Raw genomic sequence first — 16,552 nt, forward strand, 5'->3', positions numbered from 1 at the left:
GATTTGATTTGGCCATTGTTTCATTTTTTCTTAACATGTCGTTCTGAAGCTGATGAATACTTCCTCTTCACATCATCCATAAAACAAATAGCTGCTATTTGTAAAGGAACAATTTTCCTTCTGGCAATGGCTATTGTGGAACAACTTTAAACCAGAGACTTTTTTTTTACACATGCGCAAGGGGCGGTCTTGTTTTTTTGCAAAAATTGGAGGAGCAGATTCCTTGCCGACCTCAGAGAGAGAGGTGCTACTCCTTGTCCTTCTTCCCTCCCAAGAGTTTCCTGGGGATTCCCCAAAGCCAAGATGGTAAGCAAAATGGTTTATTTGCAGAAAGAACTCTAACTGGGTTAGATGTAAGAAGAGAACGGCTGAAGGAATGAGGTGACCCCTTTGGGACAGTCCCTTTCTCACAGGTGAATCACCCCACACGGTTATGGCCGTGGGAAGAATCATAAGGGGATCAATCTGTGTACATGATTTAGATAAGATAAAGGTAAAATAGAGTAAGAAGGGAAGACCAAATGCAACCAGATGTTTCTTTAGAAAAAAGAGACAGGACAAGAATAACTATTTGCAAACTACTTAGGAGGATGAACAAAAGGCTGAGATACTCAGGTATCCTGATCTGGGTGCAGCTGGGCCAGAGAGGGGAGGAAGATGTTCCAGGTTGACCTTGTTGTGCAACAGAGATCTCAATGCACACTTTCCCAAGATTGTAAACTTCATTTGGAGGGCTTTTCCCAAAGTTCATGAACATCATCATAAAACTGAAGAGGACATTGGAAAGATTTTGAACAGCCAGTTTCTGGAAGAACCACCGAGTCTTCTTGTGAGTCATTCTTTCCTCCTTTTCTTCCATTCTCAGAGAGTCTTCATCTGTCTGAGCATCTTCTCTTTCATGTTGGCTACATGTCAAGAAGAGTGTTTTTCGGATCATCTGAGACCACGACTTAAAGATGGTAAGGATTCCCCTTATTCATCTGAATAAACCCTCATTGTCCTGCCTGCGAAGGTCTAGCAATGCCAGCTGAAATGTCTCTGCTTTAGATTCTCCAATCCAGGTTTCTATCCAAGCTCTCTTAACTGGGTCAGAAAAACACCTTCTGTACCAATGCAGAAGTTGTTTGGTCACCAGGAGTCCTCACAAATCTAAGAGGTAAAATATGATAGTATTCAGTAGAAGCAAAGAATTTATCTCCTTGTGATATTTGTCCAATAGTAGATTTATGGAAGTTGCCTGCAGCTCTAGAGGGATTCTTGGTTGAGTTTGATGAGTTGGGTATGACTGCAGGCTCAACTGGATTCTTTTTTCTTAGGTAAAGGGGTGAAGCCAAACACCTGCCTTGATCGATATGATGGGAAAACCCATCCCATTGGGTCCAGCTGGAGTACAGCCGATTGCTTCATTTGTGAGTGCAGTCGAGATGGCATGAGATGTTGTGAGAGGTAGGAAAAAGTTATGGGTGAGCTTTGGATGTATTAAATTGTGCATGTTTTCTCCTATGTTAAATCAAAAGGGTTTACTAATATAGCACATATTCCTGGATACATATAGGTAAAAAAAACCTTCACACAAGTCTTCTATTTTGGGTAACCAGGTCTCTTCTGGGTAAAAAAGAAGCATCACAATGAGAAATATTCCAGCTGTCAGATAAAAATCACTCAGTTTTTTTCAGTGGGAGCCTCATTGAGCTGAGCTTTATTATCTGGGAGGAGTTTGAGCCAACTGCTTATGAGGAAGTGGACACGTTCTTGGTGGTTTTGATCTTGGCCAACAGGTTTTGGCACCCATGTCCCTCTCGGTTGGTTAAGGTCATTATCCTTATTGCAGTCAACAGGAGGCACCCAAAATGAATTTCAGGGTGCCTGAACCCTGAGATTTCTCCATGCAAAGGTGCATTTCCAAGAACTGGGTTTTTAGAATCAAGCAAAGTGTTGGGTGGACTTGAACTACTGAACTTCCATTCTCCAGTTCAGTAGTTCTCTGCAAGTTCTAATGTGGCTGATGATCATAAAAGTCTTCAAGTCAACTTTGAGCGGCACTAATCTTTTCTTCTTCCTCTTCTTCACCCTCCCTTCTTTTTTCCCTTCAAAGAGAACGTGGTATCGTACTAGTTGAAAGATGCAAGGAAGGGGAAAATCCAGAATCATGTAAAGATGCAGCCATTGGACTTGATGACAAATGTCAGCTTATCATCCCTATAGATGATTTATATATTAAAATATTGGAAGATTTATCAGTCCTGGAAAGAAATCTGAATAAGTTTCCCACATTCCTTTCAAAAACCCAGCCGCATTGAAAATGGTGAAGGATGCAAAATAGTGGTAAATCCAGAACTACGTAAACATGAAAATGTAGGCTAGATCGTAGTGTTGATTCTCATCCCCTCCATGGAGAACTGGAATAAATGTCTTACCTAAGCATCTTAATCTTTTCTCTTGTCTTTTCTTTTGATTCAACAAGGACCATGTTAAATAAATGATATCAGGCAGGCAGGACTGGAATTTGCTGCCTGTGTCCCTTTGGTGTTTTGTATCAAATAAACACTGCTTGAGCATTAATATTGCTGGGTGAAAATCCCATCGAGATCAAGAAGGAATTGAAAAGCGTTGGACGTGAAAATTCACTCTCAGTTTGTCACTTCAACTCCATCCTCTGTTGCTAAGCAGGCTGAACGTGAAGAAAGATTTCAGTCTCAGCCAGGAATTTAACGTTCCTTCACACTTTCCAGTCTTCACTCTCGCCATTCTGGACTATATCAGTTGGCTTGAATTGGAGATGCAGTGGGGAATTTAGAAGGTTAAGAATTGGGATTAAAGAACTCCAGTGAAGCAAAATTCGGAGAAGGTCCCAGATGTATGCTGGATAAACCGGTAATTGCAGGAACTTGGTCACAAAAAGTTTGATAGCTGCTGATTGGCCCACATGGACCTCCAACCCCTATATCTAAGAGAATGAGAAAAAGGTAACCACAGTATCAACCCTGAAGCGATCCTGGCTGAGGCTATCTTGGTGGTTTCACGGTTGCCACAAGGCAGAAGGGGGGACAGGGAGCATCGGGGAATAGATAGCTGGGTTTTGCCGTCAAAACAAAAAGCTTCCTGTGGGAACCAAGGTCATTCCAACAGGTGGCTGGGAGAGGAGGAGCGGAGTAACAAATCAACCGGCCAGCAACACTGTTGGATAATATGATTTATGATGTGGGGGGAAGGTGGACCTTTCACTTTTTAAGAGTTCCTCTACTAGGCTCTTCATCAACTTCACCACCTCCAGATGATGGGATTACTTTGGCTTCATTTTGGGGGTTTTATTTTCTTTTGGTAGAGGCCACCTTGGTTTGGAGCTAACGAGATAATGGGATTGTGGTTCCCTTAATCACCGATCTTCTGGGTAATTCATGTATTCACAGCAGAAAGGTAGGCAATATCGTTTCTGATCCGGGGAATCAACTCTTTTGACCTGATTAAACTCTTTTGAAGATACACTTCCAAAACAGGAAGGCTCTCTAAAGCTTTTTGAAAATGTGGGCTACACGGTTTTTCAGCGACGGCCCCAGTTGCCAAGGACAGGAGAAGAACATATTCAAGGTAGCATAGAAAGGAACCCTGATTTCATTGAAATATGAATAAAATGAAACTAAGTGAAATGAGTGCAGCTAATGCAGAGGTGGGGGCTGCTGGGGGTTCTCAGAGGTTCGGGAGAAACTCTACCTTAGATTCTATGCAGTTCGGAGAACCCCCAAATCCCACTCCTGGCTGGCCCCGCCCACCCTCCCCCACCCCTCCCAGGAGTCCGCATGCCTCTCGTTTTGGATGCCCGGAGGCTCGGGGAGGGCAAAGAATGGGCCAACCAGAAGTTCAGGAAGGCCGGAAACGGGCCTGTTTCCAGCCTCTAGAGGGCCTCTGGAGCCTGGGGAGACCGTTTTTGCCTTCCCGGAAGCTCGAGGAAAGCCTCCGGAGCCTGGGGGAGGCGAAAAGCCTCCCCCCCCATAGTGCAGGAGGCCAACTAGGACACGCCTGCCCAGCAACCAGGCAGAGAACTCTTTTCTAAAATATTTGACGTCACCCCTGAGCTAATGTGATTCCACCCCATATTCACAAGGTTTCCCTCACGTCCCATTAAAAAGTCATTTGACACAAGTCTGGGCTGATGGTTAAGGCATTGGGCTAGAAAGCAGGAATACTTATTTCTTTAGAAGAACAGAGTTGGAAGGGACCTTGGAGGTCTTCTAGTCTAACCCCTTCCTGCTTAGGCAGGAAACCCGACACCACTTCAGACAAACGTTTATCCAATCTCTTCTTAAAAACTTCCAGTGATGGAGCCCCCACAACTTCTGATCACTAATCAATTGTTCTAGTTCTGTCTTAAGCATAAAAACCAGTGAGTTGGACTTGGACCAATCGCCAGGAGGCAGTGAGTTCTAATCCTGCCTTAGTCGTGAAAGCCAGCTAGATGACTTTGGGTCAGTCATTGGCCCTCAACCAATTTACCTCACACGGCCATTGTTGTAGGGAAAAAGAGGAGGAGGAAGGAGTATTAGATATAACTGAGAGGCCCTGATCTGCCTCCTCCTGCCTACATGTAAGCCTGTGAGTGGATCTAGGTCCCCCCCCACCATTGAGTTGGCAACGCCCACCCAGTCACATGGCCACCAAGCCATGCCCACCCAGTCACATGACCACCAAGCCATTACCACAAAGCAAGCCGCATCCACAGAACCAGTAGTAAAATACTGGGCCTAAGACAGACCTCGAGCTACCCCGCTGCATACTTCCCTGTATGTAGACCATGTTCCATTGAGGACTATACATTGAGTATGGTTGGTTAGACAATTGTAGATCCATCTTGTAGAGGTTGTGGTCTACTTTGTCAAATGCCTTGCTGAAGGTTGTAACAGGCGAAAAGCATGCATGGAAAGCCATGGAAAGGTTGACTCAGCCTTCCATCCTTTCTAAGCTAGGTAAATTGAGGACCCAGTTGTGGGGGCAATAAGCTGACTTTGTATAAATATACAAAAGGATGAAGGTTATTGCTTAGCGCATTGTAAGCCGCCCTGAGAGATTCAGATAACATTCTTAATGGACTATTAAGTACGATTCTGGCTTTGAAATCCTTGGGAAATAGTGTAAGTCCCATTTATGAGAGTAGTGGAGCCAATCCTCAAAACTTTTAGGGGGCATCTTGTGGGAGGGTGGGAACTGGCTGCACCCCTGTTTGTTTGACCTTCTCCCATTCTGTTGGGAGACTTGATTTGTCCATTGTTTCATTTTTTCTTAACATGTCATTCTGAAGCTGATGAATACTTCCTCTTCACATCATCCCCAAAACAAATAGCTGCTATTTGTAAAGGAACTGTTTTCCTTCTGCCAATGGCTATTGTGGAACAATTTTAAACCATAGACTTTTTTTTTACATATGCGCAAGGGGCGGTCTTGTTTTTTTGCAAAAATTGGAGGAGCAGATTCCTTGCCGACCTCAGAGAGAGAGGTGCTACTCCTTGTCCTTTTTCCCTCCCAAGAGTTTCCTGGGGCTTCCCCAAAGCCAAGATGGTAAGCAAACTGGTTTATTTGCAGGAAGAACTCTAACTGGGTTAGATGTAAGAAGAGAATGGCTGAAGGAATGAGGTGACCCCTTTGGGACAGTCCCTTTCTCACAGCTGCATCACCCCACACGGTTATGGCTGTGGGGAGAATCATAAGGGGATCAATCTGTGTACGTGATTTAGATAAGATAAAGGTAAAATAGAGTCAGAAGGGAAGACCAAATGGAACCAGATATTTCTTTAGAAAAGAGAGATAGGACAAGTATAACTATTTGCAAACTACTTAGGAGGATGAACAAAAGAGTCTTCTGGTGAGTTATTTTTTCCTCCTTTTTTTCTATTCTCAGAGAGTCTTCATCTGTCTGAGCATCTTCTCTTTCATGTTGGCTACATGTCAAGAAAAGTGTTTTTCGGAGCCCCTGAGTACACCGCTTAAAGATGGTAAGGAGTCTCCTTATTCATCTGAATAAACCCTCATTGTACTGCCTGCGAAGGTCTAGCAATGCCAGCTGAAACGTCTCTGCCTTAGATTCTACAATCCAGGTTTCTATCCAAGGTCTCCTAACTGGGTCAGAAAAACACCTTCTGTACCAATGCAGAAGTTGTTTGGTCACCAGGAGTCCTCACAAATCTAAGAAGTAAAATTTGATCGTATGCAGCAAAAGCAGAGAATTTATCTCCTTGTCACATTTGTCCAATAGTAGATTTCTGGAAGTTGCCTGCAGCTCTAGGGGGATTCTTGGTTCAGTTTGTTGAGTTGGGTATGACTGCAGGCTCAACTGGATTCTTTTTTCTTAGGTAAAGGGGTGAAGCCAAACACCTGCGTTGATCGATATGATGGGAAAACCCATCCCATTGGGTCCAGCTGGAGGACTGCCGATTGCTTCGTTTGTGAGTGCAGTCGAGCTGGAATGAGATGTTGTGAGAGGTAGGGAAAAATTATGGGAGAGCTTTGGATGAATTAATTCGTGCATGTTTTCTCCTATGTTAAGTCAAAAGAGTTTGCTAATGTAGCACATATTCCTGGATAGATACAGGTAAATAAACCTTCACACAGGTCTTCTATATTAGAGATGCCTTGAATGCAGTTGGAGGTAAACAAAGTGTAAGTTTGACTGAGGGCAGATGAGGCCCCATATGTTTGGAAGCCCCTAACCTGGCAGGGAGGAGGGCTCAAGCACGGAGCTAGTCTGGACCTTAAAAGTGCCAGAAGTGTCCCTCTCTGAATTTCTAATTGTCCCCAGGGAAGAGCTACTAGAGTGGGGTGATTCCTGCAATCTAGGCAGAATATAATACAGTCGCTCAGAATCTGATTTTTTGCTCCTGTAATTCCCTATCTGGAATTACTTTTTGATGTAACGTTGGGAAATTTTCAGGTAGCCGACCGTGCCCCTATTTTGGTTGACCAGGTCTCCTCTGGGTTAGAAGGAAGCATCACAATGAGCAATAGTCCAGCTGTCAGATAAAATCACTCAGCTTTTTTTCAGTAGGAGCCTCGTTGAGCCGAGCTTGATTATCTGGGAGGAGTTTGAGCCAACTGCTAATGAGGAAGTGCTCACATTCTTTGTGGTTGGTTAAGGTCATTATCCTTATTGCAGTCAACAGGAGGCAGCCAAAATGAATTTCTGGGTGCCTGAACCCTGAGATTTCTCCATGCAAAGGTGCATTTCCAAGAACTGGGTTTTTAGAATCAAACAAAGCGTTGGGTGGACTTGAACTACTGAACTTCCTTTCTCCAGGAAGTTCAGTAGTTCTCTGCAAATTCTAATGTGGCTGATGGTCTTAAAGGTTTTTGCCAATTCAAGTCAACTTTGAGTGGCCCTAATCTTTTCTTCTTCCTCTTCTTCACCCTCCCTTCTTTTTTCCCTTCAAAGCGACCGTTTTATCGTAATATTTGAAAGATGCAAGAAAGGGGAAAATCCAGAATCATGTGATAATGGAGCCCTGCAACGTGATGACCAATGTCGGCTTATCATCCGTATAGATATTAGAAAATTGAGAATTATGCCAATTGGGGAAAGATATCTGAATAAATATCTATTGAAAATGGTGAAGGATGCAAAATAGTGGTAAATCCAGAACTACGTAAACATGAAAATGTAGGCTAGATCGTAGTGTTGATTCGCATCCCCTCCATGCAGTACTGGAATAAATGTCTTACCTAAGCATCTTAATCTTTTCTCTTGTCTTTTCTTTTGATTCAACAAGGACCATGTTAAGTAAATGATATCAGGCAGGCAGGACTGGAATTTGCTGCCTGTGTCCCTTTGGTGTTTTGTATCAAATAAACACTGCTTGAGCATTAATATTGCTGGGTGAAAATCCCATCAAGATCAAGAAGGAATTGAAAAGCGTTGGACGTGAAAATTCACTCTCAGTTTGTCACTTTGAATTCCATCCTCTGTTGCTAAGCAGGCTGAATGTGAAGAAGGAATTTCAGTCTCAGCCAGGAATTTAACGTTCCCTCACATTTTCTGGTCTTCACTCTTGCCATTCTGGACTATGTCAGTTGGCTTGAATTGGAGATGCAGTGGGGAATTTAGAAGGTTAAGAATTGGGATTAAAGAACTCCAGTGAAGCAAAATTCGGAGAAGGTCCCAGATGTATGCCGGGTAATACCGGTAACTGAAGGAACTCGGTCACAAAAAGCTTGATAGCTGCTGATTGGCCCACATGGACCTCCAACCCCTATATCTAAGAGAATGAGAAAAATGTAACCACAGTGTCAACCCTGAAGTGATCCTGGCTGAGGACATCTTGGTGGCTTCACGGTTGCCACAAGGCAGAAGGGGGGACAGGGAGCGTCGGGGAATAGATAGCTGGGTTTTGCCATCAAAACAAAAAGCTTCCTGTGGGAACCAAGGTCATTCCAAGAGGTGGCTGGGAGAGGAGGAGCGGAGTAACAAATCAACCGGCCAGCAACACTGTTGGATAATATGATTTATGATGTGGGGGGAAGGCGGACCTTTCACTTTTTAAGAGTTCCTCTGCTAGGCTCTTCGCTAACTTCACCCCCTCCAGATGATGGGATTACTTAGGCTTCATTTTGGGGGTTTTATTTTCTTTTGGTAGATGCCACCTTGGTTTGGAATATTTATTTATTTAGAAAAACAATGTTGGAAGGGACCAGTCTAACCCCTTCCTGCTTAGGCAGGAAACCCTACACCACTTCAGACAAGTGGGTATCCAATCCCTTCTCAAAAACTTACAGTGATGGAGCCCCCACAACTTCTGATCACTAATCAATTGTTCCAGTCCTGTCTTAAGCATAAAAACCAGTGAGTTGGACTTGGACCAATCACCAGGAGGCAGTGAGTTCTAATCCTGCCTTAGTCGTGAAAGCCAGCTAGATGACTTTGGGCCAGTCTTGCCCTCAACCAATTTACCTCACACGGCCATTGTTGTAGGGAAAAAGGGGAAGAGGAAGGAGTATTAGATATATCTGCCGCCATGAGTTATTTGTAAAAAGCAGAGGTGTGAAATAAATAAATGCATAATATAAATGAATAAATACTATTTGCTTTGCTTTTATACTCCCTGGACTGGAAACAGACACAGCATATCTCCATTTGGTAGTAAATCAAGCCACGCTCACAGAACCGGTAGTAAAAAAAATTGGAAACCCACCACTGAAATAGAGGGAGAATCCGTCATGCTATTTTAGATGCCTGTGTCCCTCGCAAATCTAATCTCCTAAAGAAACAAAACCAGGAACATTCAGCTCGGAACATTTCAGAGAGGATAAGCCTGAAAGACCGGCCTTCAGAGGCAACGAGCCATTCCGTATTGGGATAAAGGGATGATCAATCCTAATGTTATAAAAGTTAAAGAGAAGGTCTCCAAGATTTACTTTACAGTTAAATTTCTCTTTTGTTTTCAGCAAAGTAGAGGAAATCAACTAAATAATCAAGGATGCATTGAACGTAGCGGATTTGCAATCCAAGGTTGCTTTAGGTAAACGATAGGATACGGAAAGGGCGTGAAGTTTGAAAACTATTGACAATTGATGTAAAATACAGAATTATTACTGAAAGAAACCCTCCAGAAAATTGGGCAGGAAACGAAGCAAAATGGCCAGACAAGACAGTCAAAGAGCAGTAGCACTTAGACTTATATAGCACTTCACAGTCAGAGGTGGGATTCAGACAGCTTGCACCAGTTTGGTCGAACTGGTAGGGAAAATTTTTCTGGGTCATGAAATTGGTAGAGACCTCTGGCTGGCCCCACCCGGCCAGTTGCCGCTCGCTTGACCCACATGCCCAGTCGCCGCTCATTCACCCTGTCCCACCTCTTCACTCCTCACTGTGTGTGGGTCCTCGTTTGTGTATGTGCACAATCTATGCTCTAAGTTTCCTGCCTAATCTGCCTTCCCACATGTTACATGCTTGCGCCCCAACTGAGGGGCCCTGATCGCCTCCTCCTGCCTACATGTAAGCCCGTGAGTGGATCTAGGTCCCCCCCACCATTGAGTTGGCAACGCCCACCCAGTCAATGACCACCAAGCCATTACCACAAAGCAAGCCGCATCCACAGAACCAGTAGTAAAATACTGGGTCTAAGACAGACCTCGAGCTACCCCGCTGCATACTTCCCTGTATGTAGACCATGTTCCATTGAAGACTCTACATTGAGTATGGTTGGTCAGACAATTGTAAATCCATCTTGTAGAGGTTGTGGTCTACTTTGTCAAATGCCTTACTGAAGGTTGTAACAGACAGGCGAAAAGCATGCAAGGAAAGCCATATAAGTGGAAGATTCAGGTAACATTCTTAATGGTCTAATAAACCTGATTCTGGCTTTGAAATCCTTGGGAAATAGTGTAAGTCCCATTTATGAGAGTAGTGGAGCCAATCCTCAAAACGAGTAGGGGGCACCTTGTGGGAGGATGGGAACTGGCTGCACCCCTGTCTGTTTAACCTTCTCCCATTCTGTTGGGAGACTTGATTTGTCCATTGTTTCATTTTTTCTTAACATGTCGTTCTGAAGCTGATGAATACTTCCTCTTCACATCATCCATAAAACAAATAGCTGCTATTTGTAAAGGAACAATTTTCCTTCTGGCAATGGCTATTGTGGCACAACTTTAAACCATAGACTTTTTTTTACACATGCGCAAGGGGCGGTCTTGTTTTTTTTTGCAAAAATTGGAGGAGCAGATTCCTTGCCGACCTCAGAGAGAGAGGTGCTACTCCTTGTCCTTCTTCCCTCTCAAGAGTTTCCTGGGGATTCCCCAAAGCCAAGATGGTAAGCAAAATGGTTTATTTGCAGGAAGAACTCTAACTGGGTTAGATGTAAGAAGAGAACGGCTGAAGGAATGAGGTGACCCCTTTGGGACAGTCCCTTTCTCACAGGTGAATCACTCCACATGGTTATGGCCGTGGGAAGAATCATAAGGGGATCAATGTGTACATGATTTAGATAAGATAAAGGTAAAATAGAGTAAGAAGGGAAGACCAAATGCAACCAGATGTTTCTTTAGAAAAAAGAGACAGGACAAGAATAACTATTTGCAAACTACTTAGGAGGATGAACAAAAGGCTGAGATACTCAGGTATCCTGATCTGGGTGCAGCTGGGCCAGAGAGGGGAGGAAGATGTTCCAGGTTGACCTTGTTGTGCAACAGAGATCTCAATGCACACTTTCCCAAGATTGTAAACTTCATTTGGAGGGCTTTTCCCAAAGTTCATGAACATCATCATAAAACTGAAGAGGACATTGGAAAGATTTTGAACAGCCAGTTTCTGGAAGAACCACCGAGTCTTCTTGTGAGTCACTTTTTCCTCCTTTTCTTCCATTCTCAGAGAGTCTTCATCTGTCTGAGCATCTTCTCTTTCATGTTGGCTACATGTCAAGAAGAGTGTTTTTCGGATCATCTGAGACCACGACTTAAAGATGGTAAGGATTCCCCTTATTCATCTGAATAAACCCTCATTGTACTGCCTGCGAAGGTCTAGCAATGCCAGCTGAAATGTCTCTGCTTTAGATTCTCCAATCCAGGTTTCTATCCAAGCTCTCTTAACTGGGTCAGAAAAACACCTTCTGTACCAATGCAGAAGTTGTTTGGTCACCAGGAGTCCTCACAAATCTAAGAGGTAAAATTTGATCGTATGCAGCAAAAGCAGAGAATTTATCTCCTTGTCACATTTGTCCAATAGTAGATTTCTGGAAGTTGCCTGCAGCTCTAGGGGGATTCTTGGTTCAGTTTGATGAGTTGGGTATGACTGCAGGCTCAACTGGATTCTTTTTTCTTAGGTAAAGGGGTGAAGCCAAACACCTGCGTTGATCGATATGATGGGAAAACCCATCCCATTGGGTCCAGCTGGAGTACAGCCGATTGCTTCATTTGTGAGTGCAGTCGAGATGGCATGAGATGTTGTGAGAGGTAGGAAAAAGTTATGGGTGAGCTTTGGATGTATTAAATTGTGCATGTTTTCTCCTATGTTAAATCAAAAGGGTTTACTAATATAGCACATATTCCTGGATACATATAGGTAAAAAAAACCTTCACACAAGTCTTCTATTTTGGGTAACCAGGTCTCTTCTGGGTAAAAAAGAAGCATCACAATGAGAAATATTCCAGCTGTCAGATAAAAATCACTCAGTTTTTTTCAGTGGGAGCCTCATTGAGCTGAGCTTTATTATCTGGGAGGAGTTTGAGCCAACTGCTTATGAGGAAGTGGACACGTTCTTGGTGGTTTTGATCTTGGCCAACAGGTTTTGGCACCCATGTCCCTCTCGGTTGGTTAAGGTCATTATCCTTATTGCAGTCAACAGGAGGCACCCAAAATGAATTTCAGGGTGCCTGAACCCTGAGATTTCTCCATGCAAAGGTGCATTTCCAAGAACTGGGTTTTTAGAATCAAGCAAAGTGTTGGGTGGACTTGAACTACTGAACTTCCATTCTCCAGTTCAGTAGTTCTCTGCAAGTTCTAATGTGGCTGATGATCATAAAAGTCTTCAAGTCAACTTTGAGCGGCACTAATCTTTTCTTCTTCCTCTTCTTCACCCTCCCTTCTTTTTTCCCTTCAAAGAGAACGTGGTATCGTACTAGTTGAAAGATGCAAGGAAGGGGAAAATCCAGAATCATGTAAAGATGCAGCCATTGGACTTGATGACAAATGTCAGCTTATCATCCCTATAGATGATTTATATATTAAAATATTGGAAGATTTATCAGTCCTGGAAAGAAATCTGAATAAGTTTCCCACATTCCTTTCAAAAACCCAGCCGCATTGAAAATGGTGAAGGATGCAAAATAGTGGTAAATCCAGAACTACGTAAACATGAAAATGTAGGCTAGATCGTAGTGTTGATTCTCATCCCCTCCATGGAGAACTGGAATAAATGTCTTACCTAAGCATCTTAATCTTTTCTCTTGTCTTTTCTTTTGATTCAACAAGGACCATGTTAAATAAATGATATCAGGCAGGCAGGACTGGAATTTGCTGCCTGTGTCCCTTTGGTGTTTTGTATCAAATAAACACTGCTTGAGCATTAATATTGCTGGGTGAAAATCCCATCAAGATCAAGAAGGAATTGAAAAGCGTTGGACGTGAGAATTCACTCTCAGTTTGTCACTTTGAATTCCATCCTCTGTTGCTAAGCAGGCTGAACGTGAAGAAAGATTTCAGTCTCAGCCAGGAATTTAACGTTCCTTCACACTTTCCCGTCTTCACTCTCGCCATTCTGGACTATGTCAGTTGGCTTGAATTGGAGATGCAGTGGGGAATTTAGAAGATTAAGAATTGGGATTAAAGAACTCCAGTGAAGCAAAATTCGGAGAAGGTCCCAGATGTATGCCGGGTAATACCGGTAATTGCAGGAACTTGGTCACAAAAAGTTTGATAGCTGCTGATTGGCCCACATGGACCTCCAACCCCTATATCTAAGAGAATGAGAAAAAGGTAACCACAGTATCAACCCTGAAGTGATCCTGGCTGAGGCTATCTTGGTGGCTTCACGGTTGCCACAAGGCAGAAGGGGGGACAGGGAGCATCGGGGAATAGATAGCTGGGTTTTGCCGTCAAAACAAAAAGCTTCCTGTGGGAACCAAGGTCATTCCAACAGGTGGCTAGGAGAGGAGGAGCGGAGTAACAAATCAACCGGCCAGCAACACTGTTGGATAATATGATTTATGATGTGGGGGGAAGGTGGACCTTTCACTTTTTAAGAGTTCCTCTACTAGGCTCTTCATCAACTTCACCACCTCCAGATGATGGGATTACTTTGGCTTCATTTTGGGGGTTTTATTTTCTTTTGGTAGAGGCCACCTTGGTTTGGAATATTTATTTATTTAGAAAAACAAAGTTGGAAGGGACCTTGGAGGTCTTCTAGTCTAACCTCTTCCTGCTTAGGCAGGAAACCCGACACCCCTTCAGACAAACGTTTATCCAATCCCTTCTTTAAAACTTCCAGTGATGGAGCACCCACAACTTCTGATCACTAATCAATTGTTCCAGTCCTGTTTTAAGCATAAAAACCAGTGAGTTGAACTTGGACTAATCGCCAGGAGACAATGAGTTCTAATCCTGCCTTAGTCGTGAAAGCCAGCTAGATGACTTTGGGCCAGTCATTGGCCCTCAACCAATTTACCTCACGCGGCCATTGTTGTAGGGAAAAAGAGGAGGAGGAAGGAGTATTAGATATATCTGCCGCCATGAGTTACTTGTGAAAAGCAGAGGTGTGAAATAAATAAATGCATAATATAAATGAATAAATACTATTTGCTTTGCTTTTATACTCCCTGGACCGGAAACAGACACAGCATATCTCCATTTGGTAGTAAATCAAGCCACGCTCACAGAACCAGTAGTAAAAAAAATTGGAAACCCACCACTGAAATAGAGGGAGAATCCGTCATGCTATTTTAGATGCCTGTGTCCCTCGCAAATCTAATCTCCTAAAGAAACAAAACCAGGAACATTCAGCTCGGAACATTTCAGAGAGGATAAGCCTGAAAGACAACGAGCCATTCCGTATTGGGATAAAGGGATTATCAATCCTAATGTTATAAAAGTTAAAGAGAAGGTCTCCAAGATTTACTTTACAGTTAAATTTCTCTTTTGTTTTCAGCAAAGTAGAGGAAATCAACTAAATAATCAAGGATGCATTGAACGTAGGGGATTTGCAATCCAAGGTTGCTTTAGGTAAACGATAGGATACGGAAAGGGCGTGAAGTTTGAAAACTATTGACAATTGATGTAAAATACAGAATTATTGCTGAAAGAAACCCTCCAGAAAATTGGGCAGGAAACTAAGCAAAATGGCCAGACAAGACAGTCAAAGAGCAGTAGCACTTAGACTTATATAGCACTTCACAGTCAGAGGTGGGATTCAGACAGCTTGCATCAGTTTGGTCGAACTGGTAGGGAAAATTTTTCTGGGTCATGAAATTGGTAGCGACCTCTGGCTGGCCCCACCCGGCCAGTTGCCGCTCACTTGACCCACATGCCCAGTCGCCGCTCATTCACCCTGTCCCACCTCTTCACTCCTCACTGTGTGTGGGTCCTCGTTTGTGTATGTGCACAATCTATGCTCTAAGTTTCCTGCCTAATCTGCCTTCCCACATGGTGCGTGCTTGCGCCCCAACTGAGAAGCCCTGATCTGCCTCCTCCTGCCTACACGTAAACCTGCGAATGGCTCTAGGCCCCCCCACCACTGAGTTGGCAATGCCCACCCAGTCACATGCCCACCAGGCCATGCCCACCCAGTCACATGACCATCAAGCCATTACCACAAAGCAAGCCGCATCCACAGAACCAGTAGTAAAATACTGGGCCTAAGACAGACCTTGGGCTACCCCACTGCATACTTCCCTATATTATTATTATTATTATTATTATTATTATTATTATTATTATTATTATTATTATTATTATTATTTCAATTTTTATACCGCCCTTCTCCCAAGGGACTCAGGGCAGTGTACAGCCAAAGTAAAAACAACATATAATACAAAATTTAAAAACATTTTAAAATGTATTAAATAGTTTGGCCCAAATTTAAAATTCCAATTAAAACACCCCTAAAATTCCTATCTAGCTAGCTCAGCCTGTTGGAATAGTAAGGGCTTAAGGGCCCGACGAAAGGTACATAGGTCGGGAATCATAGGTATCCCTGGGGGCAGTTCATTCCAGAGGGCGGGTGCCCCCCCTGGGGGTCGCCAGTCAACATTGTTTGACTGACGGCTCCCTGAGGAGTCCCTGTCTGTGGGAGCGTGTTGGTCGGTGGGAGGCCATCGGTGGCAGAAGGTGATCTCGTAAATATGTAGATGATGTTCCATTGAGGACTATACATTGAGTATGGTTGGTTAGACAATTGTAGATCCATCTTGTAGAGGTTGTGGTCTACTTTGTCAAATGCCTTGTTGAAGGTTGTAACAGAGCATGCAAGGAAAGCCATATAAGTGGAAGATTCAGGTAACATTTTTAATGGTCTAATAAGCCTGATTCTGGCTTTGAAATCCTTGGGAAATAGTGTAAGTCCCATTTATGAGAGTAGTGGAGCCAATCCTCAAAACTTTTAGGGGGCATCTTGTGGGAGGATGGGAACTGGCTGCACCCCTGTCTGTTTGACCTTCTCCCATTCTGTTGGGAGATTTGATTTGGCCATTGTTTCATTTTTTCTTAACATGTCGTTCTGAAGCTGATGAATACTTCCTCTTCACATCATCCATAAAGCAAATAGCTGCTATTTGTAAAGGAACAATTTTCCTTCTGGCAATGGCTATTGTGGAACAACTTTAAACCAGAGACTTTTTTTTTACACATGCGCAAGGGGCGGTCTTGTTTTTTTGCAAAAATTGGAGGAGCAGATTCCTTGCCGACCTCAGAGAGAGAGGTGCTACTCCTTGTCCTTCTTCCCTCCCAAGAGTTTCCTGGGGCTTCCCCAAAGCCAAGATGGTAAGCAAACTGGTTTATTTGCAGGAAGACCTCTAACTGGGTTAGATGTAAGAAGAGAACAGCTGAAGGAATGAGGTGACCCCTTTGGGACAGTCCCTTTCTCACAGC

General features: G+C 43.5%; 2 protein-coding genes and 2 long non-coding RNA genes across 6 annotated transcripts in view; 3 read left to right on the forward strand and 1 right to left on the reverse strand.

Moving 5' to 3' along the window:
* Positions 1–16,552, reverse strand: part of LOC132709502 (uncharacterized) — a 56,317-nt gene that overhangs the window by 34,151 nt on the left and 5,614 nt on the right. The gene's annotated exons all lie outside the window — the stretch shown is intronic.
* LOC148112452 (uncharacterized) lies at positions 172–2,196 on the forward strand. The gene is made up of 4 exons (XR_015729380.1): positions 172–306; positions 866–959; positions 1,317–1,446; positions 2,096–2,196. It is a non-coding gene; the product is annotated as an uncharacterized LOC148112452 (long non-coding RNA).
* Positions 2,348–6,801, forward strand: LOC148112453 (small serum protein 3-like). Its single transcript, XM_087875847.1, has 6 exons — positions 2,348–2,355; positions 5,463–5,550; positions 5,891–5,984; positions 6,087–6,112; positions 6,317–6,434; positions 6,788–6,801. Exons 1-6 carry the CDS (start codon positions 2,348–2,350, stop codon positions 6,799–6,801), a joined length of 348 nt encoding a protein of 115 aa, XP_087731973.1.
* On the forward strand, positions 10,688–12,779 carry LOC148112454 (small serum protein 4-like). The gene is made up of 4 exons (XM_087875848.1): positions 10,688–10,787; positions 11,345–11,438; positions 11,796–11,925; positions 12,575–12,779. Exons 1-4 carry the CDS (start codon positions 10,785–10,787, stop codon positions 12,777–12,779), a joined length of 432 nt encoding a protein of 143 aa, XP_087731974.1. The 5' UTR covers positions 10,688–10,784.

The sequence above is a fragment of the Pantherophis guttatus genome, chromosome 9 (genome assembly GCF_059756535.1).
Source record: "Pantherophis guttatus breed Tessera chromosome 9, ASM5975653v1, whole genome shotgun sequence".
Classification (NCBI taxonomy): Eukaryota; Metazoa; Chordata; class Lepidosauria; order Squamata; family Colubridae; genus Pantherophis; species Pantherophis guttatus.